A 27765-nucleotide genomic window follows, 5' to 3' on the forward strand; every position below is an offset into this window, starting at 1 on the left:
GAATAAATTTATGAAAATCTTATTTGTGAAATATTTAAGCCTCTTCTCTCTCTCAAAAAAAAAGTGAATGATGAAAGCTATACAAGTCAATCTACGCGCTGTGTTCAAAATTCGTTTTTAACAGTTAAATTGCATTCTTGCTTTGACCATTTATAACTAGAAAATGTGATACTAGGATCTTGTAGGAATTACCCCCCTTTCCCCACTCACTACATTCTACTCGACAAATTGTACTGGCTCGCTTGATTAAATTTTGACAATCGCTTCAAATTATGTAACTTACCTTTTATGTAATTCTCAAGCGTTTATACTCTTATAGAGCTTGTAGTTATCTTTAAGGCAATATTTTGACACACACAAACGCACAAATTGAGAGAAAAAGACAATTATAAATTTACTGAGAAGAGAGTGGAGAATGGTGTTGTCCGAGTTGGATTTAAAATGAAATGAACATTAAAGAAAAATTAGGTTAACGTTCCACGATTAAGCCCTTTAAGCTAAAGCAGTAGTTCTCAAAGTGGGGTCCGTGTGATCTAGCTATGGGATCCCAGACACCTAAAACTTGAAATGTGCTGTAATAACATGGAACTCACAACTCCATTATGCAAAAAGGTTTTTTCAGTTACTAAAAAGAAAGTAATTAGATTTTTTATAGAGTTAAGTAGACACATATAATTCAAGGAATATACAATACAACAGGCAACTATAATTTAAAAATATATAGTAAAACATGTACTTAAAATTTAAAGAAAATATATATACAAGAAAATAGACACTTATAATTCAAGAAATATGCAATACAGTAGCTATTTATAATTCAAGAAATAAGAAGAAAGATATCCTTTAGTTCCTTACCAGAGGTATGTACTGTATATTAGAAATTATACCTACGTTTGTAAATTTAAATGTTCAACTTTACTAAATTTATGCCCTGCGAGTATAAAGAGCTGTCTAAAAATGCATTGCAACATTTTATGCCTCTCATTACCCCTTACTTACGTGAGCAGACCTTTTCTGCTCTTTGCCGTATTAAAACCTTAAACCGAAATCGTCTTAATGTGGAATCGGACCTAAGATTGATGGTGACAAAACTTATTCCAGAAAGTTTCCAAAAAATACGAAGAATTAATTCCTCACATTAGTGACCATACATTTGAGAACATTGCTTATCAAGTTTATTTCCCTTTAAAAAAAATATTGATTTTCAGTCTTGAAAGTTACTGTATGCTCAATTGAAATATAATTCACTGCGAAACAATCATGTATCTTTAGAATAAATTACTTATTGCATTATTCTTCTTCATCTTTTCTTGTCAGTGGTATTTCTACTTGAATCGTTTATTTTAGAAACAAGCTAAATGCACTTTTTGAAACTTTAAGAAAAACGAAATAAAAAATCTATCTCTGATAATAACAATTTTGAGGGTTTCATAAAATTTGGAATATTACTTAATGTGTTCGCGAATTGGATGTTGCCTGTAATTAATAACTGTGATTCCGTAATTCATAAAAAAGTATATAAAAATTGCAGTTAACGTGTTTCTGCAATAAAACTAGTTGTGTCGAAAGAAAACATAAAGTTTGTAACCAAAATAACAACATTTTCTGTTGTGTTATGTTTTGGAAAAAAATAACAGAAAGTTATTAAATGCATTTGAGCTATGTATTTGAGTATCAAATAAAAATGAGGAACATGAGTAGAATAGGAATACGGAATGCCCGTAGTAACAACGGTAATTACCATATCAGTGTCCTACAAATGACAACAGGATTCCCTTCTAAACTACTATCTCTGTCTGTCTGGAACCAGGCTTATCTTCATATTCCCTGTCTACTTTAAACATGGCTTCTGCAGTTGGCCACTGAAGGATGTCACTGCAGAAATCCTCATAACAGGTAGTGTAGTCACTCAGCTTAACCAGGTCGTCAATTTCTTATTGACAGGTATCTTTCCAGAAGGGCAAGCTGTTACAGTTGGCAGTTCAAGATCGTCCTTGTATTTTTTAAAGGTGAACGTACCTATCAATGAGTTGCTTAAACATATGTTTTTTTTTTGTATAATATACCAAAAGAAAACACGTGGTTGAAAGTGTCACACATTGTACATACACATATCGCACCAAAAACCACATGTGTTTACCTTTACCTAGATTTTTCTCCATTTTTAAAAATGTGCGTTAGACCACTGTTGCGCTCACCCCCTCAATTCTACTTGGTAATCCATTTTTTTACTCGATTCAAGGTCCAAATGAAAGGCTTCATCTCCTCCGTTAACTCTCTATTGAATCCGGAAGTGGTACAAATCGACTACTTGGTGTTTCAACGTTGATCGCCACACAAATAAAAAGGTAGTGGATAGACACATGCTATTTTTGCATTTGATTGAACATCTCAAGAGAACGCATCACCACCACCCGAAACGCCACTAGAATGGAAAGAGATTGAACTGTAATGGTACTTTCGGTTTTAATATGATTTCCATTAAAATATATGTCAACAAGTTTGTCTGGAATAAATCAGCCTTCCAAGAATAGTTTCCATATACTGCGTTTACCCCCTATTCGAACCGAAAATGCTAAAAATTAAATCATTTCGACTTTTATTTTCATACAAAAAAAGGGTAGAAGGATATGCAAGTTTCCAAATATATTTTCAGCGTCTTAAGTGAACTCATCATCATTCCCTGCAGTGTTCTACCTATAGTAGCAGTCTTTGAGGTTTGAAATACTTCCGGTTTCAATATTAATTTGTTTAAAACGAACCAGTAAGAGATAGTGGGCTACAACTGGAATTGCAGTCCTAGTTGCTCATGTCTGGCCACTGTTCGTCTCAACTGCTGCCTGAAGATCATTCCGTTAATGTGTTGGTCTGCTGGCACACGGTATGTCTTTGAGTGTTTCGTCACAGTCATTAAACTTGTTAAACCATCGCTTCACTGTCCATGTTGTCAGCACACTCTCAAACAAGGCTTGGCATATCTTCCGTCCTTACTGCAGCGGCGTTTGACACTAGTTTCAACTCGTACAGTATAGACGCCCTTATGAGACTCTGTGGGGGTCTCATGTTCACTCCGTTCTTGCGCACGTTCACAGTATAACTGAAATGCCACAACCAGGTAGTATGTTGGATATACCCACAACTGCAACTGACCTTCGCCTTATCTTCACTCGCATTGAACTCAAGGTATGAGGGCTAATTGAACACAGACCTCCACAAAAAGCGACAGAAGTTTCTTGGTTACCTTTATATATTTCAAAACAGTTGTTTTAAGTTCGATTCACTGGAGTTGCATAAAGTGTTTACCTCCATGTTTCCTTAATTAGGAGTCACATTTCGTAAACCTTCTTGTCATCGGTCTATGGTCCATGCAGAATGTTTATTCAAAATTCCAGTTTCAACATGTATTAATTTCGGCAGTCTGGGGAACGAATAAACTCTCACATTTCCATTCTCTCTCTTTCAGAATCGAGTTTCGTAAACTCTCATCTTATCTACAATCTAGAAATCCATCTTATTGCAATACAAAATATCTGGGTTATATTTCTAACAGTTTAATTAATATTGTAATGAGTGAGAGAGTAATTTTGGCAGTAGATTTACTCGAAGATATAATATTTAAATCAAGTTCTTTCTTTTTTATTTAATTCCATTATTATTATTATTTAGGTATATTGTATAAATTATATTTTTCACATTTGAAGCAGGAAGTTTCAACTTTTAAATGCAATTGAATATGAGGTATACTGAGAGAAATAAGGTACACATCAAACTTTTTAGTTTCCCTATATTTTTTTCCAAAATAAAACTATTTTTCGAGGTTTTAAATTTTCGGAAATTTTATAACCTTAGCTCTGAAATATATGCTGTACATAGACATTAGTATTCTCTCTTATCCCAGTTTTGAAATCAACATGAGTTATCATTGAAGCTTTGGAAATAATTATTTTGTTTGTGGCAGAAGAACACACGAGTCAGAAGGTTTTATGGGTGGTAAAAATAAGGAATAATTTTATTTTAGATCTAAAAACTTTTAATATACACATAATATTTTTGTGTATCTGCTTTGTTCGTCTTCCATATGTTTATATTATTTAAGTTGTCTGACCATTAGAAATAATGTTCAGTGTAAACCTCTCATTCTAAAACGAATTCAGTTGCTTTCTGTAAGCTTTATAGATATAACGTTGGTGTATTTGATTTACGAAAATCATTTCTGTACAGCAGATTTTTTTAAACAATGCATTATATTCATTAAATTTTAAATATGTGTCTTGTTGTTTATTAAATGGTCACAAACACTGAATAAACTGTATTACAGCTACATACGTGTAACCCTAAACAAATGTGTGCATTTCAACGTTAAAATTGAACCCATAAAATGTTTGGTCTCCTACTGAATTAGGAAATCAAAAGATTTGCTTCCTCTTGAAATCGTATAGTTCCGAAAATTTTAGAGGAAATAGGCGAGAATGTTAGGCCGAATATGGATACAATAAATCGAGGGTGGAATAAGGAAATGTTTGAGAAGGATTTTGTCTAAAACGAAGTTTCTATTGGAAATAGACTCTAATAACTCAAAATATGACTTTATTTTCTACAACCTTGACGAGCGTCCACACCGCCACTATTTCTCTCCCTGGATATGATATTTAAAAATAATATTTTAAGGAAACGTTGCTACTTTGAATTACCTTTGACAATCCTTGGGAAATACCAATATCTTCCTTCCATTCCTTTTTATAATTATGACTAGAAGCTGAATAATTCTGGCAAATCGAACGTAAAACGTGTATGAAACCTTCCCTGTAATCAAAGAAGAGATATTTTGAATTTAAAATAAACTAAATAGAGAACAGATGTTGACACTATAAAATAAAAGTTAATAACAAGGTACCGTATATCTGATATTAGTCTAGGAGCCATACTACTGAAGACTTTTACACGGACGTGTATAGAGAATTTCCCTTCAAAACTTGTTTCCTATATGGCTAAGGATGGTTTTTAGCTTGGGTACGCGTTTCTGGTATTGGGAGGTTTCTCCCAAAATGGCCGCTAATATGGCTGCCAGCTAATGTTTAACGTTGGTGAAAAATAGCCTATATCTGCGAAATTATTGCTTTTAGCTCAAAATTCCAAAGGACCAAAATTAATCAGTACATATTTTTGAATCATGTGCAAACAGTTTTGAAAGAAAAAATAGTTTTAAAGATTATAAAATGCTTTATTAATGAAAACACTGCGTTCTTTGCAACATTACTAAGGTAAAATATACATTTCGATAACTTACACGATCTTAAACGTAAGAGTGATTATAATTATGCTTATTAAAAAGTAAAAGCAGTAAATGGTTATTAGTGAAATATAACCTATATATATATATATATATATATATATATATATATATATATATATATATATATATATATATATATATATAATACGATAGACACTAATTCCAATCTTTGTGGCACTTTGAACGTTTACAAGTACAGAATCTGGAACACACTATTACATTCTTGTGACAAGTAGAAATGTGAGTGAAGTCAGGAGGAAGGTGTTGTGCGGTAATTTGAGAAATACACCCTGCTTCAAATTCCACATATCCATATTCAATAAGATTATGTATATCTCGTAGATCTGTTAACATACTCTACCATCAGTTATCTCGTAAATAATCGCTTTTCATATATAATGCCTTACTAGATGATGTTGCTGGAAGCTTTGTGAAATCTAATGTTTACAATCGATGATATTTTATGATTCTTTAGTCATCCATTTTCCTAAAATCCTTAGACAACATCCTTATCAAAAACTTTTCAGCATTTTCAGTTATTGAGCTTGACAGTTCATCTCTTCCAAAGTCTTTAATCAAGTATGAGTAGTCTTCTGCCAGCTTTAAAGCTGCTTGTTTTATACCAAATTTGCTGGTAGTATCACATCCACTCAGACAATGAATCGCAGGAAGTACTTCAATAACTTGTATTGAATCAGTTTGACATACATCGTATACTGGGATATATATCTTGTAGGTTGTAGAAGAAACTTCTGCATACCAGAAATGCGTATCCAAGCTAAAAACTATTCCTGGAGAGATAGGAAATAAGTTTTGAAGATAAATTCTCTATACACTTTCGTGCAACAGTCGTCAGTAGTATGGCTCCTGCACTATTTGTACATTTTGATAGTTACTTGAATAGATAAGATATCTAGAGTATAGATTTCACTCACTGTCCACTGTCTCCAAGCTTAAAAAGGAAGAACATTATACTTCATGTAGTTCTCTGAAAATCTTCAATGATCCTCTCAGGGACATGTGTGTTGTATCTGATAACAACGGTGCACATATTCAACAAAAGTTGATCACATTGGAAGAGTTAATCTAGATTTCGAAAACTAAAAGAATATTGTTAGTGTTATGGAAGATGATGCAGATATAACTTTTGGCAATGACATGAATTCTTCCGAAATTACTTGTTTGCAGTATGCTCTAGTAACATATATAGATCTGGGAAGATCAATTTCCGGGCTCTAGTTATTATAAGTAGTTATCAAGATTTATTTTCTAAAATATATTATACCAAACTCTTGAACAGCCAATATTAACTTTTTATTTGTCTTTTAGATTAGCTTTCTAGGTTTGTGGAATTTGTTATGACATGAATTTTAAATATGTGCAAAGGAAGGAACTAGCTTAAAAGTATGTTCTACGGAAGCATTATAGTGATCTCTATTTAGATTCTCTATCTAGAATTTCCAATTAAAGCGAGATGTACTTACTCGTCAGGTCTAGGGCTACCTGAAATATATTGTTCTCTAATATCTGAAATATTAACTTTCGTGTTGTCCAATTTGTAATCACTGCAAATAGTTACAGCAGGAAACGGAATAGATGATACGGAAACATTGCTATCTACTAGTACTATCGGTGCAGAGTCCAATTTTGTCCATAAATTTAAAATAAGGAAAGTACACTCAGTGAAGCTCAGGCACAAACACAGAATCCAAAAAAGCCTGAAAGAACAAAAATATATTAGGACGGTTGATATTATATCCTGTGTATAACGTTATGAATATGTTATGAATCAGATATCTATCATCAAGTAAGTACATCAGTCAATTGCATCTTTCGTACGCTGAAAAATACAATTTCTAACTACTCCGTAAAAGAGACTCCTCTTTATAATTACACTGTCTGTCCCTGTGTTCGACAGTATGTCTAGGAGGCAAAAAAATGATGGATTGAAATTTATTTTAGCAAGATGTAGAATTTCAAAAATTAGAAGCCGAGTTCGTTGGCATTGATATTCAAACCGGAAGTGGTAAAAATAAGCCATTTCCGGTTTTAACGTTAATGACTATAGATCCTAAAGAATAATCTAGTGAAATGCTGTTCCCTGCAATTAATTGACCGTCTCAATAACATTTTTCTCTCCGTTCATAACTCTACTAAAACCAGAAGTGATACATAGGCACTTATTACGTGATATCTTTTATGCAGACACAATTCATATTCAATTTGTTAGTAATCACAACCGATTATTCAGAATACATACTTTCTTCAGTTCAATCGAAATGTTATGGGAATGAAAAATCATGTAGAGTTTTGCACAAAAGATTGGTCCCTGACATCTCTTTTAAAGCTTATACTGTGTCTTTCAAAAAAATATTCCGGGGGCAGACTTAGTATTCAGAGGAGAACTGCTGTTACTATTCTATTTATTATTATTAGAGATGCAAAAAAGCGGGCTTTTTTGAATCGATGGCTTTTTGCACATAAAAAGCCGGCTTTTTTGAAGAAAAAAAACGAGAATTTTGGAAATTTTGGCTTTTTTCATTTTCATGATTTTTCGGTTTAAATACTTTTCTTATAGTATACTCTAAAGTTAAATAAGGTTCCATGACCTAAATACCATATTTCGCTCTGGAATTCACTATCATGATGGCTGGAGCATGGCTTATGAATTAAAGTAAACATAAATTACGCAGTATTTGAGGACAATTGTAGACGCTATTTAACTTTATTTTAACTTCTAAATTATCGACATTTTATTCTTTTCTAGATCATTTCTATTTAGTCATCCGTGTTTCACTTCTTAGAGCTTAGTACTCTAGCTTCTAGCACGTAATTAAACTTATGTTTCTTAATATATCCGTCAGAGCGAACGGTTTTTAATATATTCGTAAAAGTGTAAATCCATATTTCCGTTATACTGTAGCTGTGCAATGATTTAACAATAATCTTCTGGACACAACCTTGAAACCATTTGATAGAAATAATCAGTATCGGATTTAGAAAAATATTTGGGAGGGTTTTTTCTGAATAATGTATGTTTTTTCTAAAAATTCCAAACTTTTATTTAAGAGGAGCTTAAGTTTATGAGTACAGGCATAACAAATATTTCGTTTCGTTTGCATATTTAGCTATAATCTTCCAGATACAACCTTGAAGACCATTTTATACTGATGATCAGTGGTGGATTTAGAAAAGTATTTTGGGAAGGGCTTTTCTTATTAATGCTTAGTTTTTTCTAAAAATTCTTAATTTTTTATTTGAGGGCAGCTTGAAGTTTATGAGTAAAGGCAAAACTAATATTTAGTTTGTTTTAGAAATTCCGTAATTTCGGGGTAGAGGCTTCAATCCGAAAGACATCCTTACGCTAACCCTCTTCGCAAACCCATCACTGCCGGTAATTAGTAATAACAAAGATTTAAAAAAGATTAGAAAGGAATTCGGCCAGGACTCACAGTACTCGCATTATCTCTACATTCACAGATGGAATTAAGAAAAACTTTTGTCAAAATGGTCGAATGCGGGGTTGAATCCCGGACTTCACGGTAGAAGCGCAAAAGCTAGCCATTCACTTATGTTTGTTGTGCAGTTGTGCTTAACTTAAATGTATTCCCTCTCTCTTTCTTTCTCTATGGCCACAAAAGCTCTCCATTGACTTCTTCCCTTATCAAATTCAATCCAGTTTCTACTTTGTATTCCTATTTCTGCTAGATCCATCTCAATATTGTCCTCCCATCTGGGCCTAGGTTTTCCTGATGGATGTTTCCCGATTGAATTTCCAGTTGAAACTTTGAAAGCGTTCCTACCTTCTTCCATTCTGGCTGCATGACCTGCCTACCTGAGCCTCCTAGACTTGATGACTAACGATGTTTGGTAAACCGTATAAATTATGTAGTTCCTCAATATGAAGTTTTCGCCATTTCCCATTCCCGTTACTCTTGGGTCCAAATATACGTCTCAGAATTTTATTTTCAAATAATTTCAGTCTGCGTTCTTCCCTCAGCGTAAGCGACCATGTTTCACAACCATAAAATATAACAGGCATAATTATAATTTTATATATTTTAAGCTTTAAATTCCTTGAAAGAATTCGCGACTACAAAATATTTTGAACTGAATAATAACAAGAATTTCCTTATTTCAGTCGACGTTTAATTTCTTTGTGGGTATGATTTTAGTCTGTAATACTGATCCAAGATATTTGAAAGTATCCACTTTGTCGAAAGTATTAATTGATATTTTAACGGATTCATAATTTGCCGTATTACGACTCTTGTGAACTTCCTTGTATTTAGATTTCTCTGCATTTACTCATGTCCCTGGAAGCGTTTAATAAGGCCTCTGCATTTCTTTAGATTGTTCTCCTATTAGTTTTACATCATCAGCATACACCATAACCTGGTGAATACCATTCAACTCTAGGCCCTGGTTCCTATCTTTGATTTTTCTTATAGCGTACTCCGTGACAAAGCTGAATAATAACTGCGATAACGCATATCCTTGTTTCAGGCCAACCTCGACGTGGAAGCTCGCATTTTTCTACTCGGACTTTACTCTGGGATTCATTTAAACACTTAATAGACCTAGCTTTTTCGGTATTTCAAATTCTGTAAGAATGCTGTACAATGTTTCCCTCCTAACCGAGTTGTAAGACTGTCTAAAATCAATAAACAGTTGATGTACTGGGTAATATATGTCCATTTCTTTTCGAGTATTTGTCGAATGGTAAATATCTGGTCGATTTCGACTAAATCCACATTGACAATCTCCAATAATTTCATCTGCGTATGGGGTAAATCTTTATAATAGAATGTTAAGAGAAATGCCTCGATAATTATTACAATCAGTTTTGTCGTCTTTCTTGTGAATTGGAACAGTGATTGATTTTCCAATCTTTTTAAATGTATTCCATAATTTTCTTTTCTGTATTAAAAAAGTTTCGTAACGATATGTTGAATTTTCTTGTTAAAAATTCAGAAATATTCAGGACTGGGTAAACCGTGATCGTGGTTATATATTCCACAGCCTAGGAAACCATACGCTCAGATGAACCGTCTATTACGTGTATGATCCATGAACAGAAAATTCGATACTTTCCCTATTCTGAACAAGCTTAAGGAACAGTCAATGCATTACAGAATTTGGAGCTTTACCGATTTTGCAGATCCGAAGCACATGATAGGTGGTAACAGATTATTACGTATGTGATAAATCAGTGAAAAATTTGTTCGAAATATTCATACAATGTATATGAAAGTTAAAACTTAACTGAAAAATTTCAAGACTTCGACTAACATATGTTTCTTGCAGTAGTCAGGCCTTTAGTATGACTGCTAATCATACGTCAAAACGACTCTGCATATGGCCCATTATCACTAATATTCGAGAGAAGTAAACCGTCCTCTAATACCTAACACCAGTGGTGTATTTACGATTTTGTTTCGGGAGGGGCTTTACTAACTTTCAGGGCGGGGCTTTTCCTGAAAATGTGAAAATTCTGCAAGATATTTCGTATACTTTACTATAGTAAGTAAGATTTCAGGGGGCATACACCCGGAAGGCCCCCTAAATACGCCACTGCCTAAGACAAATTTATTTTCTACATACAACATAAGACAGAGAAGAAAGGTAAAAGCTTTATATCATCCTTGTCCCTACACTACCATATTTGTGCATGATAATTGTAGAATAGGAACAATTAACTATGAAAAGAAAGCTTACCTGGGCTACTACCTAGTGGTCGTTGAGGAAAACCATGCATATTTAAGAAGTAACATGATTTAGCAATTGGGGTGTACTTGCACCCGCTCGAATAATTTGTATATATTTAGAAGACAGTTCATTTAGTACAATAGCCTTTAACGTAAAAATATTTCATACAAGTGAATAATTAAAGTCATTGAATCTTGACCTTGTAGAAATATTTTTACAACAATAACAACGAAAAAAATAATTAGCACTGGGATGTGTTTGCATCCTACTTCGTAAAAAGAAGGTTAACCTTGTATCAAACTAAGAAGTTCGTTTGCAGTATTAAAAAAAAATAAACTTCTACCTTATGTTGTTACGATACAGGTTTTGAGCCCCTATACTTCAGAATACGGCCCTGTCCCAGGATACTATTTGTAACCGGGCACCAAACACACGTACCTCAGATATGTAAAGTTGAGAGAGACACAAATGATGAACATTACTAGAGATTGTTGCCGGAAATCGTCACCGAGTTTAGCACCGGAAGCGCAGACAGATAAGAAATTTACTTCTTTCTAAGTTTAAACAGCACTTACAAGCAACAGAAAAGAATAATTAAAAAAAATAATAATAAATAAATAAACAAAATTAAAACCTAATAATGAATCGATAATGTGGATAGAATTCATATTCACAGTGACACCATGATAGGAAAACAGCGTTTTCCTGCTGGGGTGGAACACGAATGAGAGGTGTCCTGGTTCGACTCCCAGTCGAGCTCGGTACACGTGGAAATGTTAGGTAATAGGAGGACGAAGTATGAGACTGAGTTGTACTTGGTTGGCTGAACGCAACAGGAAGCTTGGCCGACTGTATACATGATCATACCTAACGTGTGCAAGTTCTATCCTAGGTTCGAAGTAAGTCACTGGCGAAGCCGTACAAGGCCGTAAACTTGCTTTGAACCGGTCGGAACCTGGATTCCTGGCTTTTGCGTTGGGAGTGTAAATGAACGCAATAGGTAAAGAGGACTTGTTAGGTAAAGAGAGATTGGTATGTGAGTGATGGTAAGCAGAATTCACGGCGATCTGTGATGTTTAACAGATGTAGGGAGAAAAAATGTTGTTGTCAACGATAATTGCGCGACATGGAGAATATTCCCTCATTAAATTTACTTTAATACATTCAGCTAAATTGCTGTTCATTTTAACAAATTACTTTTGCTTTCTCATATAAAACTTTGTGTTGATGAAAAATTTGGATTTTGCAGAAATTCATAAACAGATGCGATTTCCGGTATTCAGACAAATACGGAAATAACATCTTCTCTCTCTATTGTTGTGTCTTCTTCCATCTCACTCTAAAGAGGCGTGTCCAAGGTTACAGGAATCCTATCCCTCCTTTGGTGGGTCGACCCAAGGCTATGGTTACCCTACTTCCCGAGTATAAAAACGCGAGTTCGGAGCCCCGCGGGGTCCTACAGAAGCTTTTTCGCAGTGTCTGTCTGAACTCGATACGCGTTGTTTTAAAGGTTACTCTAAGATAGAATCCACACGGTGAGTAGAACACTCGCAAACATGTAAGGAGAATAAAAGATAGCGCGCGAATGTTAAAGACAGTAAGGTAGTCGACATGCACCCATGTCCGCCAACTCAGGAACAAGACCGGGAGTAGGCAACCTCCTCCTCCGTCCCAAAAACGAGAGTTCTAAGGTGAATTTTGTCAAGGTTAGGAATTATTAACAGTTAAGCGATTTTTAAAGCGAACTTAGTCTCTGTTTGCCTATGGCAGACCAATGAAATCTAAAGCTTTCCCTATTATTGTGGCCGCGTTGGTCGGCTGTGTCAGCAAGCATAAACTGATCCCAGCCGGGTTGGGTATCGTAGAAAAGTCTATGCACTGTAGACTCGAACTGTATTAGGCAGAAATAGTCTGAATTAATGCTGTAATGTATTTTAATTAGATTTCTCGAAACTTGAGAATTTGAGAATAATTTTAGCAATTTTATAAATTTTCATTCTGTTGTAATGAGATAGTCTCGGAACGAGCTGAAACGTACTCGTCCCTTGTTGACAGCTTGAATTAGAACTATGAGCACCAATATTAATAACGCCCGACGAGTGTGTAATTTTCCCGTTGTTTCGACCAAATTTGGTTCATTTGAGATTTACTTCAATTTTTCCAGCTTTCTTACAAACTCAAATTGTGCGCGACTAGCAGATATCCATGGAAAAGCTAAACAGCTGGTTCTGTGATTATTTCAAGTATTTCAGGGAAACTCATGACCACTCATATATATTAAATTAGCCAGTAGTAGTCTAGAACTTTCAAATCGAAGTGTCATTCTCGGCCATAGCCGAGTGGTATGTGGTTAAGACATTTTTGTATTTTTTTCTCCTTTTCAATTTCTTTAATAAAGCTAATTAATTGAGGGAATGAATTTAATTTCCAGAGAATCCCTTAGGTAATTATATGTAGTAAGGAGGTCAATTTCTTTCCTATGTTGGAGGACATGCTGTATGAAGGTGCAATCCTCAAATACCAGTGTTTCGATCGCCCACCTCTCGTAGGTGCCAAGTTTATTGATTAACTTTAATGCTCTACCATTTCTGGGTCTCGATGGTACATGATGGACGCCGGGCCCAGTAAAGAATCCGATGCACTTCGGGTGCGATTCGACCGCTTGAGTTCAACCAAGCTTTCGGCTGAAATCGAGATGTACCGGGAGTCTTGACCCAGGTCTTATTGAAGCTACGCCATGTGTCACCCCAACACATTATTTTTTTTTCTTATTGTTACGGGCCTCCGTAACATAATTGGTGTTTTCGGCGCCGGGTATTTGAGTTGCCTTGCGCCGGCTGCCTTACTGTACTTGTACCATCGCTCGCTGTCAACGTATGATTTCTCATTATCAAGTGATATTTGTGTGATTTTGTGGTCTAATGTGGATAAGAGGACGTAGTCGTCCTGTGTTTGATATATGTGGAAAGGTAGTGTGTCTATGTAATGTGATAAATGCAATTTTTATAAGTGAGATGCATAGAGTACGAAAATGCTAAAGTGTTAACTAAGGATATTGCTGTAGGAAATATTGCTCATTTTTCATGTAAGTACTATATCATTTTGAATTGTTTTGGGGGTACTTAGTGCGTACGGATGGTAGTGTGTCGTTAGTCGCGGCTCTAGTATTATAACAATTTGTTGTCAGCCTCGGGTACCCACCGGTAGGGAATAACCATGAATTTCCGAGAGACATTACGGAAAATAAAAAGGAAATTTATTCCGAACATATGGTACGAAATTAATCACGAACACCCGTTTTGTATCGACGAGTTTGGTAATGTTTACTGCACAAAAACCACTTGTAATCAGATTTGGAAGCGAGGAACTCGCGAACCTCAATGGGGAAGATGGAAATATGATAAGAAAAATAAAAGATTTATTGATACTTGGGCAGAAAGCGACTCCCCCATCGAGGCACAATCTCCAGCACCCCACGCCGTGGCTGAGATAGAGGGAGAAGGCTCCGAACCTACTCCGATAGCCGCCTCGAGTCCGGTCGACGATGCCCAGCCTTCGACTTCTGCTACGGCAGTAAAGAAAGAAAAGCCTGTCCCTGCTCCTCGAAAGTTTCTCGTGTTTACAGACGATGAGGACGCTGAAAGTCTCAGTGGAGACGAAGAATTAGAATCATGGTTTAAAGAGGGGGTCGCGAACCAGCAGCTTGCCGGGGAGTTCGATACCGAGTCTTATCCTGTGCAACCTGCGGACTATGCAGGCTTTCAGGTTGAAAGGGCGGAAGAAACAAACCAGTCATCACCTGCACTGACGGAAGATGATCAAAGTAACACACCTCGGTTCGAAAATGCGGAAACGATTGTAGGAAATTGGGAAACGGTGGAACCGAGTAGAAGCGCGAAGGATGCCGAGACAGCAGTTTCAGCCAGCCCGGCCATGACGGCCGACTCTCCCGTCCACATGTTTAGTACTACTTCCCGACTCCCTAGTATGGAATGGGACCCCAAGTATGACTTTCAGCCTTCAATGTCCACTGGTATACATGACCCAAAGCCTTCAACGGATACGGAGTCACTACTGAATGAAGCAATTTCTCGAGAAGTGACAGAGAAAATTACTTCTCCATCCAGAATTGCGACGCAAGACTTAACTAATTTAACCACAATTCTAGAACGAATTGAAGAGAAGGCAAAGGGAATGGAACCAAAAACATATGTTACACGGTCAATACAAACCGACTATGTAGCAGGCAGTTCCCCGATAGTCGACGATCATAGGGGCGTTGATAGAGATCTTGAGTTAGCGTTACGAGGCTTGGACACTAATGATGAAAAATCTGAACCACTGGTGCGGCCGCCGGCAGTCCAAGCGGGTACAGAGGAACAATTACCACAGTGTGTATCGGTAAGTGCGCAGACGATTCCGGTATGGGTTTTAAAACGATATTTGGATAGTGATGTTACGGAGGAATCACATACAGGCAATGGTACGGTAAATGCGGCTCCGAATGCTACTTTTTTACACTCGGAGAGCCCGGAATACTTCACCTGGACATTTGCACATTCAGCAGATGTGAAACTACCTGCAGACCATATACAATTGATGCAGGGTAAAGTGGATAACCAATGGCCCGGAGGAGCATCAATCGCCGGCGCGTCTTTGTATCCTGATGTAAATATTAAGCCACCACGGGCTTCCGACATCGGTCCTTTGTCAGGCGGCCCCGCAGAATCTCAAGTTATACCTCACCTGAATGAAAATACGATGGTCGTAGGGACCATCCTTGCAAATCAGGCAATCAGACCCAATATTATTGAATTACCAGCGAATAACGAAACTTCTAATCCAAAAATAGAAACTAATAATCAACCACCAATTGCACATAAAGAGAAGACCTTCTCTAACCCGCCAGTTACGCAGGATGAATCTCGACGAACAGCAAGAAAAGAGAGGCCACCCATCCCGAGTCCTCCACCGCATCCAGATTCCCCTATCTTTTCGGAAACTGAATCTGACGGAGATTTTCCGCGTGTTTGCCCCGAACTGAAGCTAGCAAAATTTAGTGGTTCACCTTTGGAGAGCGCGGATCGGTTCCTAGAAGAATATTCTATTGTAGCCCGTATATATGGCTGGGATGACGGATGTAAAATGTGCTACGTAACCGCATATCTGACCGGTCCTGTGCTTGACTGGTGGACTTTAGAAATAGAACCGTTAGGATCCATCACTTATGATGAGTTTCGAATATTATTACAGAACGCGTTTCCATCTTTTGAGTACAAGGCGCGGTTAGAGCAGAGTGTAAAAACAAGAAAACAAACAAAGGGGGAATGCAGTCAAGCGTTTATCTACCGGTTAATTAGGGATCTTCGCAGACTTGGGCGAACACCTACAGACCTCGAAGTAAATTACCGAATTTTAGCCGGTCTACGTCCGTATTTGCTCTGGAGGCTGTTACAAAGTGTGGACGAAACGACAGCTAGTTGGAGAGACTGGATACCGCTTTTGAGGAGGTTTGAAGGAGCAGAGGCAATTAGTCGTAGACTTGGTCATGGACATCTTAACTCCTTAAAAACTAAATGGGACCGTGTGGTGAACCCCTCTATTGTGGACGCATTGCCAGAGAATGACATTTTCCCGGAAGATGCAGTGCAGGCCCATGCTCTCAAGAGTGGAAAAAGGATGTATTTAAACCAGGAGAAAAACGAGCATGGTCTGGGTTTCGGTTATGGGCTGTTACCTACCGTTCAGATCCGGATTGGAAATCGCTCGGGAACTGCTCTGGTGGACACAGGATCTCAGATTTGTATTCTGAACCCAAGATTCTTACCCCAACGCTTCCTAATCCCCGACCGTCTACAGGGGCATGTTCGTGTGAGAGGAGTGGGTTTACAACTGTCAGACTATCTACCGGTTATACGGGTGTTGTGTTTCTTAAAGGATCGTCCGGGTCCCCCGGTACGACGGTACGTTAATATGGCTTTACTAGACACGAAATCTCCTTTTGACGTGATTCTGGGAGCTGATTTCCTGAATAAATTCGTGCACTCGGTGCAACCAAATCACTTGCAAATGATTGATCGAGAGGGGAACCATACGAGTAAGGTATATTTCGAAACCCCTCGTAAATATAATGTTCACGCCGTGCACCGAGTAGACCTCTCAGATATTATTTGGTATAATCGGAGGAAGCAATGGAAACCGACCCCACCGAGCTACAGGATATTACCTGGGGAGGTGACGACATCGCTGGGTGACGACAGGCAGGACTGCGATCAAAGGCGAACTTGGCCCTTTAAGCCTCCGACGAAAAGATCTATTGGACGATTGTGGAAAGTGCGACCCACCATCATGACCCAGCCCATGGAGATAAGTACCCCACCACGGGAGCGAATTAGCCCGAAACCCCAGCGTAATCAGAGGGGAACTAGCAAATTTTCGACTGTGAGAAGACTTCAAGGTGTGGCGAAGAGAAGACATAATGTGGGATGTGGAGCGAATCCGACCGAAAACCTCCAGGTTAGGAAGAGCCGGGTCCGAAGAGGTTCGAGGGAGAATGAACTACAAACGATCGTTGGGGTTACTCCCGAGATAATAGTAACCCCTCCAGACGAACGCGAGAATGAAGAAATAACAGGAGAAACTACGGGTCCGTATGAAGTCATCTTACCAAAAACATTGTGCATTCCTCCCCATTCTGAACGGGACGTGGAAATAAGGGCTCCTAAAGCCGATGTAAGTGTCTGGGAATTTACCCCATCTCAAGGTGCTAGGGAGGGATATCAACGCCTTATGCATCAGGGACCGGTTTACAACATTGATGGTACCCTAAGAATATCTGTAACTAACTCTGGAGAGAGAACAAAAACCGTGCTTAAAGGATTTTGCCTCGGCACACTGAAGCCATATCCAGAGACCAAAAAGGAGTTCTCTGGAGGTGAAGAGGCATATGTACATCAGGTCATACAAATATCCAAAAAGACCGACGATTTTGAATACGACATCTTGGCGGCCCCTACCCGAGAGATGCCGTCAACCATAAAGGACTTAAGTGAAGCGTTGAATATCGGTCCGAACCTTTCCCCAGAAGAGAGAAAGCGGTTATTAGGGTTAATCATGGAGTACAGAGACGTTTTTGCCTGGGACAAAACCTGCCTTACAGCGGCTAGAAATGTGTACGTTCCCAGGATAGAACTAACAACAGACATACCAGTGGCGTACCCACCATATCGTGAAACGCCGAAACAACGCGAGTTGGTGGCTCAGGAGGTGCAGAAAATGTTAGATTTACAAATTATAGAGCCCTCGACCAGCCCGTACGCCAGCCCGATCGTTCTAGTCGGGAAGAAGGACGGTTCTACTCGCTTCTGTGCGGATTTTCGTAAGTTAAATTTACTTATCAGACCCCTGCCTTATCCGATTCCCCGCATCGATGACATCCTAGCACACTTTAATGGGACAAAATTAATATCAACCCTGGATCTTAGGAGCGGTTATTGGCAGTTGCCCTTACATCCGGACGATATAGACAAGACAGCGTTCGTCTGTAGCGCTGGTAAGTTCAATTTTAAACGTTTGCCGTTTGGACTGAACATTGCACCCTCACTTTTCCAAAGAACCATGGACGCGGTGTTCAGCGATATGAAATGGCGGACCCTACTAATATACTTGGATGATATTATGGTGCCTCACTCGACCTTCCAGGGGATGTTAGATGAGTTAGTGCGAATATTTGATCGGTTGCGAGAACACAATTTAAAGTTGCACCCTGGGAAGTGATTCTTTGCTTACGAAGAGGCGTCGGTTTTAGGTCACACCGTAGGGAAAAATGGAGTGCGAGTAGATCCAGAGAAAGTTAGCGCCATACGGGAGATACCCTACCCAACAACGGTGAAAGAGGTGAGATCATTTCTCGGCTCTTGCTCGTATTACCGAATGTATGTGAAAGGATTTTCAGAAATAGCGAAACCGCTGACTGATCTTACTAATAAGAACCGGAAATTTGTAGTAGGCGAGATAGAGAAACGTGCCTGGGATACATTAAAGGAAAAGTTGGCCACGTCACCCGTGCTTGCCCATTATGATCCCGCTAGGGAGGTGTTGGTGTACACGGATGCTTGTCTAAATTCCGTAGGGGGTTATATCGCGCAGGTTCAAGACGATAAGGGGGAACGACCATTGGCATATTTCTCGAAAGTCCTTAATGATGCCGAGACAAGGTTCTCGTCGCCCGAAAGGGAAGCACTGGCTATAGTGAAGACTATCCTCCATTTCCATTACTACCTAGCGGATAAACCATTTCGCGTATTTAGTGATTGTTCAGGAGCCTGTCAAGTCCAGAAAAATAAGTCGCTCAACTCACGCTTGATGCGGTGGGCCCTCCGGCTTCAACCTTATCAATTTACAATCACGCATGTGAAGGGAAGTAACAATGTTCTAGCTGACTTATTGTCGCGTTATCCGTCCCAGCAAGAAAAAGACATTACAGAAAGAAAGGAAATAAAAGAAGAACAAGTGGCCTGGGCTAATCTAGTAATGGATCCCAGTTGCGTAGGAACCAAATGCGACGTGAAGGACCTACAGCATGAAGACGCCACAGTAGCCAGACTGATTCAACTTAAGGAGCAAGATCCGACTGGTACCGAAGTTCGACCCTATTGTTTGCAAGATGGAATTTTGTACCGCGTCATGGGAAAGGATTTCAAGCTTGTGGTTCCTGAGAAGATGATACCAAAGGTTTTGGAAGAGGCGCACGACGAACCACTTCACGGCGCTCATAGTGGATATTCTAGGACGTACGCGAAGGTCAACGAACGATATTATTTCCCTTGTATGGGAAAAATCATTAAGGAATACGTACAGAGCTGCGATCTCTGTCAGCGAGTAAATATTCCCCGGGAGAAAAAGCAAGGATTGTTGAATCCTATTCCGGTAGAAAATTCGTTATTTAACGTATGGGGACTAGACATATACGGTCCTTTGCACAGAAGTCAAGGGTACGCATACATCTTGGTAATGGTGGAACACTTAAGTCACTGGCTTATTTGTGTGCCTCTGAGAAACATCAAGACATCGACAGTCGCGAGAGCAATTCTAGAGAATCTAATCACGGTGTTCGGACTTCCCAGATTCGTACTAACGGATCAAGGAGGGAATTTTATGTCCCGGTTAATGGAAGAATTTAACCACTTGTTCGAAATTAAGCACAAAAGGACAGCGTCCTTTAAACCGAGTACTAATGGAAGGACTGAAAGAGTGAATGCGGTAATAGCAGCTTTCTTAACTAAATATACTACGAAACAACCTAAACTCTGGGCGCAGTATGTGAAATTATGCGCCTACGCCTATAATGTATCACGCTCGGAAGTGCGGAAGTACTCACCGTATGAGGTCCTTTTTGGACAGAAGGCACGTTTTCCTAACGAAACGAGGGTTCGATACGAGTACCCGTCGGTTCAGCAACATCAGCAACAGCTGCGTCTCATACGAAAATTGGTACAGGAAGCCATTATAAGGAATCAAGGGAAGACCAAACAGCGAGTGGATGTAAGTCGACAGTCGATTAAATTGACAGAAGGAGATTTGGTGCTGTGCCGATGGTATCCCCAGAAGAAGGATGTTAGCACAAAGATGATGCCGCGTTATGTCGGGCCCTACTATTTGCGAAAAATATTTCCAAGTAATGCATGTCGCCTTGAACTAGTTGCGAACCCTAGGAAGATAAAGGTCGTTAACATCGAACGACTAAAGAAGTACCACTCACGAGAAAAGCAGGAGACAACTCAAGTGAATGAAATTGAATGGATTCAGGACTAAAATGGAAATGTCCTACTTGATGCTTGTAAGGTGTGAATGGGTGAGTAACAGCCCAGTGTTGGTTGGGGAATTCCCCCCTTTGTTGGCAGCAGTATGGAAGAGTAATATTTCCCCTACTCTTCGTACAAATTCAATATTTCCCACTAGCACTCATGTGTTTGTGTGTGTAACTGAAAGTATACTTCTTAGTAGGACAAGGAAAGAAGGTGACAACACGACGAGCTCATTGAAACTGAAACGGAGAAACCAATATGCTACGAGGTAGAAGAGATCTAGCCGGCTAGATGAAACAAAAATGTCATCTCAACGGGAATTATTCGAACATTGCATGCATGCATTTATAGAGTGGTAAAAGATGCAAGGATAATAGGATTTTTCCTTGCAGGTAGTACAACTGTCCAATTGCTGAGCCAAGTAGTCTCCCAGCTTCTACGTAAGTACCTAAAAGCTTGATTTGTATTGCTTGGCACAGCAAAATGGCTACTTCTAATGGAACGCTAACTATTCAACCGAAAGTTCCTTCAATCAAAGTAGATCAATATGGAGGACAACCCGAGGAATCCCTCGAGGACTTCTTACAAGCGTACCGCGTGGCGGCCAAATTATATCGCTGGTCTGACGCAGATAGCATCAAATACTTGGTGGCATACTTATATGGACCTGCTCGAGATTTTTACGAATTGCATTATGAGGAATTGTTAGGACTAACCAGTTTTGATGATGCGGCCAAACGTCTACGGGAAGCATTCGGAACGACTGATTCTTTGAGCGACCCTCACGCATCATTATGGAGTAAAAGGAAAGCGCCCTACGAAACATATTCTCAATACTATTACTCGATTCTCAAATTGTGTCAACGGGTCTCTCCAAAAATGAGTGAAGATGACAAGATTCAGCATATCTTACGAGGTTTGCCTTCTGATGCGTTAGCCTACGTGATTGAGCGCGGGTGTGATAAGTTGGAGGAGATTAAGAGTGCTTTGGAGCGATTTGAAAAGGCTCGTATTTACTCACAGTTACGAAGGGAACAGGAACAACCTTTAAAATCAGTCAGTAGTACTCGAAACACCCAATCCACGGGAACACAGGGAAAGAGAGCCTTTCCTTCCCGGGCAGTGCCAAAACGGTTGCAAACAGTAACCGTATCGCAGAAGGAGATTAGCAAGCAGAAACAACAGCAAGCAAGGAAGCAGTATACCTGTTTCAGACGTGGACGCCCCTCGCATATGAAACGTGAATGTTGGGCCACAACTCACATAAATGGGACTGTTTTGAAGGATTCAGCTCCTGGGAATAAACCTCAGGCTGGAACCTTAAAAGATGATAGAAGAAACGTTAATGGACCCCGTAATGGGGCACTCAATGCAAGACGAGACAACAGGCCTAGTCAGCCGAGGACATTAAATACAGTGCAAAACACTCCAGCATCTCAATCCCAAGGAAATTAAAGGGAGCTGGGATTAAGATTCATAGACACATGTAGTGCACAGGTCAGGCGAACTTAGGTAGTCAGGCGTTATTGCAGGATAATAATAAATAATAAATAAATAAGTAAATAGATTACAACACCTAAATCATATTAGCAAGTAAGCAATGATAGGATTTTATTACGCTAGGGTAGAATAGAAATCTAGGACCTATTTATAATTACGTTTTCAAATAATCATGAATCTCACTTTACAGTGGAGAGGGATCAACTGTCATAAATATGGAGAAAAAATGTGGCGTATCAAGGGAGGTAAGCGGTTTCCGCTCGTTTACCCCCGCAAACCTGTTAGTTATGGAGGGTGTACAGTTACATAATGGGATCAAAGTGTGGAAAGAACTCACTATTCTACTCATTCCCGAAGATAATCAAGGTCCCTTAACGCCCGTAAACTTTCTCCTCAAACCGCCCATCCCATTCGAAAGTTTAAGTAGACCGGATAAAGAAATCGTATACGAATATGAGCAACAATCTCATGGTGTATACGAACTAGGAAGATTTACACCCGATGAAGCTATCACCTGGGTGCGAAAGCGGTTGTTCCAGGGGGCAAGGATATTAACGTACGGAGAAGAAGTACAGATGTACCTCCGCCGTGAGCTTGATCGAATGATCGCGATTGATTTGCAACCTTATGTGCGACACCTAACCCCTGAGTATATGACTTGTCAGGACATATCAAACCTTTATTGTCCCTACAAGCCCCATAATCAAGCGCCTCATATGTGTAGTTACGCCAAATTGATACAAGTATATAGTTTATATCATCAGTTTACCCGTAAAGCTATTTAGTCCAGTTGCTTTCAAACGGATGTTAAGATGTCACAGATCCTACGATTCCGAAGAAACATTAACATTTTTTTTATTTCCCCATACAGATCGAATAACTATAGAGAAACACTATGGCAAGCAGACACGACGATCAGATGACCGGAGAGACTGTTGATCTCGAAAGCAAGTATGCATTTCAAGTCGCCCAGGCTTTTTTCATTGCTACCGTCGGCCTAGAGGTGCAACCCGCCATGTACATACCGCAAGAGCTTTCATTTTTGAAAACATATCCCATAAGATCCGAGGAGCAACCCAAATTCGCCTCCAAACATTACGGACTAGTTGCTCCAGTTAAACCACGCGATTTGCCTGTCCTCCATCGTATGTACATATCACACTTTGAAAAGAAAACAAATATGGTATATGGATCAGGACGACATTCTCTAAGTACCGCGTTATTCGAGATGTCCGATGAGATTCCAGCTGGTAGCGTTATATTTACTTGGGGAAGCCACACTTCAAGGATCATTAAAAAATGGTGCCCACAATTTTTTACGTTGGACCTCCAACCTGAGAGCATTCCTCTAACACCACGTGAACAATGTCAAATTGCGCCTCTTAATTTAAGATGCCCTATCTCAGGGCATACCCGCATAGAGATGCCATATTGCAGTCATGCTATTGTGGAACACATGTATCGAACATTTACCCATCGTGCGTACCCCCTGGATTTGGACACACTATCTTGGGATAGCAGTACTAGCTCCTCGCGTTCTGATTCGGAAACAACAGATGACGACGCAATAAATGCAATCCAACAAGTTGTCATGGCCAACACCCCACATAGTACTACTAAGACTGATTAAGAATAGCTTATGTATTTTAGGAGTTAGAGATAAAATATTGTGTTATATTATTGTTTCATTTTTTTACCTTACAGAATAGGAGTAAGTTGTTTCTTTTAAAAAAAAAACGAAAATGGCGAACTTGTATCAAAACCTGGTAAGAGCCCAATCGCATTTCGAAAAAGCAAGCTTCATAGCCATGTCAGGTTGCGAATTATCCAACCTGTTGTATATACCAAAAGAGATAGTATTTCTGACCATCCCCGGCGGAAGTGTAGACGAGCCAGTCTTAGTAACGCCGGAAACCTATATCATTGCACCCCAAATTAGTTTTGCAAATTTGCCCGAAAATGATAAAGTCGCTGTGACGGCCTACGAAGTGCTCTCTGGGGCAGACTATGATTACGGAGAATGTACCTTGCAACAGGCAGTTGATTATCTTCAGTCCCGACTTCCGGCCGGTTCTGTCATATTTACCGACTCAGAGCTGGATGCGTGCCGTTTTTCACGATTATTCCCCACCTGTTTTTTTGTAAATTTGAGGACCTATACTTATCCTCTTGAGACATCCATGGTTATGTGTCCTGAGACTGAGGGATTAAAATGTCCCTATTTACCCCATCAAGAATCATTCCTCAGTTGTGCTTACACAACGATCCTTAAAGCATACTCGCGGTATAGACAATATGTGGCAGGCACTTCTGTGAGACGATCCCAGGGAGCTGGTCAAAAAAAAAAAAAAGGGAAATATATTTATCCTTTGAAATGTTCCCTTGAAATTTCAAATCCTAAATAACAACACGCCTTCAGCTAAATCCCTTTACGCCGACCGATAGTTAAATGTAGACAGGAAATCAGATAACATTAGTCTTAACCACCTCCGGCGGAATGTTACTTCCGAACTCTCGTAGCAGAAATGCGTTGTTTTAACAATTTAAATATATATTGAAATTTTACATATATAAGCTACATAGCTATGCGGATAAAATTATATAAAATGTATGTACCGAAATAAGATGGATAAATAGACATAATAACGAGAATAATAACCGGTTAATAACCTGAACAAGGCTCCATAAGTAAGGCATTCCCCTACCAAAACAACCGCACCCCCCTTAAAAGAAAAACATTAGGTCCACAATAGGGAAAGTAAAGTACCTACCAACATCTCCCCGTTCCGTTAGAAGACCGAGAGACTCACCCCCGGAATATTTAGAAGTTGCCTAACATGTGTTAAAAAAAATCAAAACAAAACCTTTATCCTCTCCTACAGATGGAGCCAAGAACCAGACCGTCTACATCTACGGGACGTCAGTTTGAAAACGAACCTTTTTCTTTGCTGAAGGACGAACGAGAGAGGTTGGCAACCTTTGCTCACTGGAGTGTAAGTTATATCTCACCACAAGTGCTCGCACGCGATGGCTTTTATTTCCTCAACCCTCCTGATACAGTCAAATGTGTATTTTGTCATCTAGAAGTTAGTTCCTGGACCCGCGAAGACCGAGTTGAAACAAGCCACCGTCGTTGGTCACCATTTTGTCCTGATGTGGGTAATGTCCCAATAATTCCCAGGAAAACTCCTTATCGAACAAACTATGATGTATGTGGCACCTATAGGCACGAGCCCCAAGTGCTCCCACACTCTCAATCTGAGCGGGAACAATACTTACAAAGGTCCCACACTCCTCCATTACTTGATAAAGAAGGCCGACCCCAACAACCAAAATATAGGGCATTTTCAAGTTTGGCTAAAAGGGAATCCTCCTTTAAACACTGGCCAATTGGTTTAAGACAAAAGCCAGCCGAGTTAGCAAAAGCTGGGTTCTTCTATCTGGAAAAATCAGATCATGTGCAATGTTTTTTCTGTGGTATTGGTTTAAAAAATTGGAACCCCGACGACTCACCTTTTATTGAACACGCTAGATATTCTAAACATTGTGCCTATCTACTACTTATGAAGGGAACTGAATTCGTAAACAGCTGTATTTCCTTTAACTCCTCCCCTTTTAGTAAAGTCGGCGCTGAAGAAAGGTCGACCGAATCGGAAAATAAAGAGATGGATGACCAAAGGCAAAATGCGAATAACAAGGTACAATTTGAGACCAAATTCTTATGTAAAGTCTGCTACGAGAACGAATTACAAATAATATGCCGCCCCTGTTCCCACATTACACTATGCGTGACGTGTGCTTACACAGTAAACAAATGTGTAGTGTGCCGCGCCCCAATCCACACCATTGAACGCGTCTATATCCCATAGAGGACAAATTTGCTCCCGTACCCCTCTCCAACAGGCTTCATTTATATCACGCTTTGCCACATAAAACAGAATTACTAATGTCTATAGTAAATTAAGCCTGTATATAGCTTATAAAGATAGTCTATAAATAATTAAGTGAATTTATATAGCACACTAATGGTATTATATTCATATCATAATATTCTATTCGTATCATAATATTCTTAAGCTTGATATAGTTTGAATAATATTTAATGGTTATATTAATATAGACATATTCGACTTGTTTGGGGCTACAGAGTTAGAGAATTCCTAGAATTTATGTATCATAGGTATCAATATAGATATGCCCGAACGAAATGATGATTAATAGTTAAGAAACATGTAATCACACATAGTACATATATATTAGTGCTAGCACGCACAGAATATCAGTCCGTAGACTAGAATATATAGTTATAGATATAGATAGATAAATAGATTTAAATATTTCTAAGATATAGATATAAATATACTTATACTCAAAAATTAAGATGATAAATGTATGCAATATATAAACTATATTTTAGTTATGTGTATAGCCATATAATACGCCTGACGCCTGGCTGAATGCACTAATGTTCACTATCGCTTACTTGCTATCCTGCAAGGCAATTGTATAGGTCTAGCAAAGACAAGCGTTTCTAATATACATAAGTGCATTATATAATAGAAAATATATGTTAATATAACTTGTTACAGACTTACATTATCTTATTATAGTACATATAAGTATATATAGTATAGTATTATATATAGTATAGTAATATTATAGTATATACAGAAGCTTAGTTAATTATATAGGTAGTCATATAAAACCTTAAACAAACAAGAGTCGGCTACTTATAAAAAAAAAAAAATCAAACGAGATCCAGACGAGACGGACCTGGCCCGAAAGTAAAGAAAGGTAGAGAAATACTAACTTTACAGCTACTCAAACTAAATACAACTTCCGTCGAAGCAGCCTATGGCATTTCGTCACAGAGAAAACATATATGCTCCCCCCTAGCAGTGGCTAGGTGGAGGGGACTCCAGGTCCCTCACATATGATCAAGTAGCTAAGACAATCAAGGCTTAATGAGCTAAAAAGCTCACCACTACTGTTATAATACTTCCCTACCCAAGAGAATGATGATCACAGGTAAAACGATGGACATTCTGTTCAGAATATAACTCTATCTAGTACCGGAAATGAATGTGAAACGAGGAATAGCTTACGGAATATATAATATATATACAAACTAATCTTGCTCTGTATTCACACCCCTAGTTACAACCTTGCGTAATGGACATCAAAGATCGTTCCCCACCTTGTTCTTCGCCTCAAATAAATGAAAAAAAGAAATATAGAACCTATAACGAAAGGCTGCAGAAGAGAATAAAACCCGAGTGTGCATTATCAGTAACTATCACACTCAGCGGAAGTCAACATCCGCTCTTGCTTCAAACTATTCTCTCTTGTGTATGCATTTTTAGCCGTTTAAGATTTATCATGGAAAAGTTATGAACAAACCCTATAATAACTTCTTGTACGTATCAAATTTAATAATGTGATACTGCTAAGCCCGGA

The 27765-nt window shown here is 38.8% G+C and overlaps 1 protein-coding gene across 1 annotated transcript in view; it reads right to left on the bottom strand.

Annotated features, from left to right (window-relative positions):
* The window catches only part of LOC145660616 (pickpocket protein 28-like), a 151376-nt gene that overhangs the window by 91982 nt on the left and 31629 nt on the right, over positions 1-27765 (bottom strand). The window contains exons 4-5 of the mRNA XM_081725891.1: positions 6778-7011; positions 4692-4803 (exon numbers count right to left, since the gene is read on the bottom strand). Coding sequence (XP_081582017.1) covers positions 4692-4803; positions 6778-7011 — 346 coding nt within the window. The remainder of the gene's footprint in view (positions 1-4691; positions 4804-6777; positions 7012-27765) is intronic.

This window comes from Thermobia domestica, chromosome 9, assembly GCF_964235325.1.
Source record: "Thermobia domestica chromosome 9, izTheDome1.hap1.1, whole genome shotgun sequence".
In the NCBI taxonomy this organism is placed as follows: Eukaryota; Metazoa; Arthropoda; class Insecta; order Zygentoma; family Lepismatidae; genus Thermobia; species Thermobia domestica.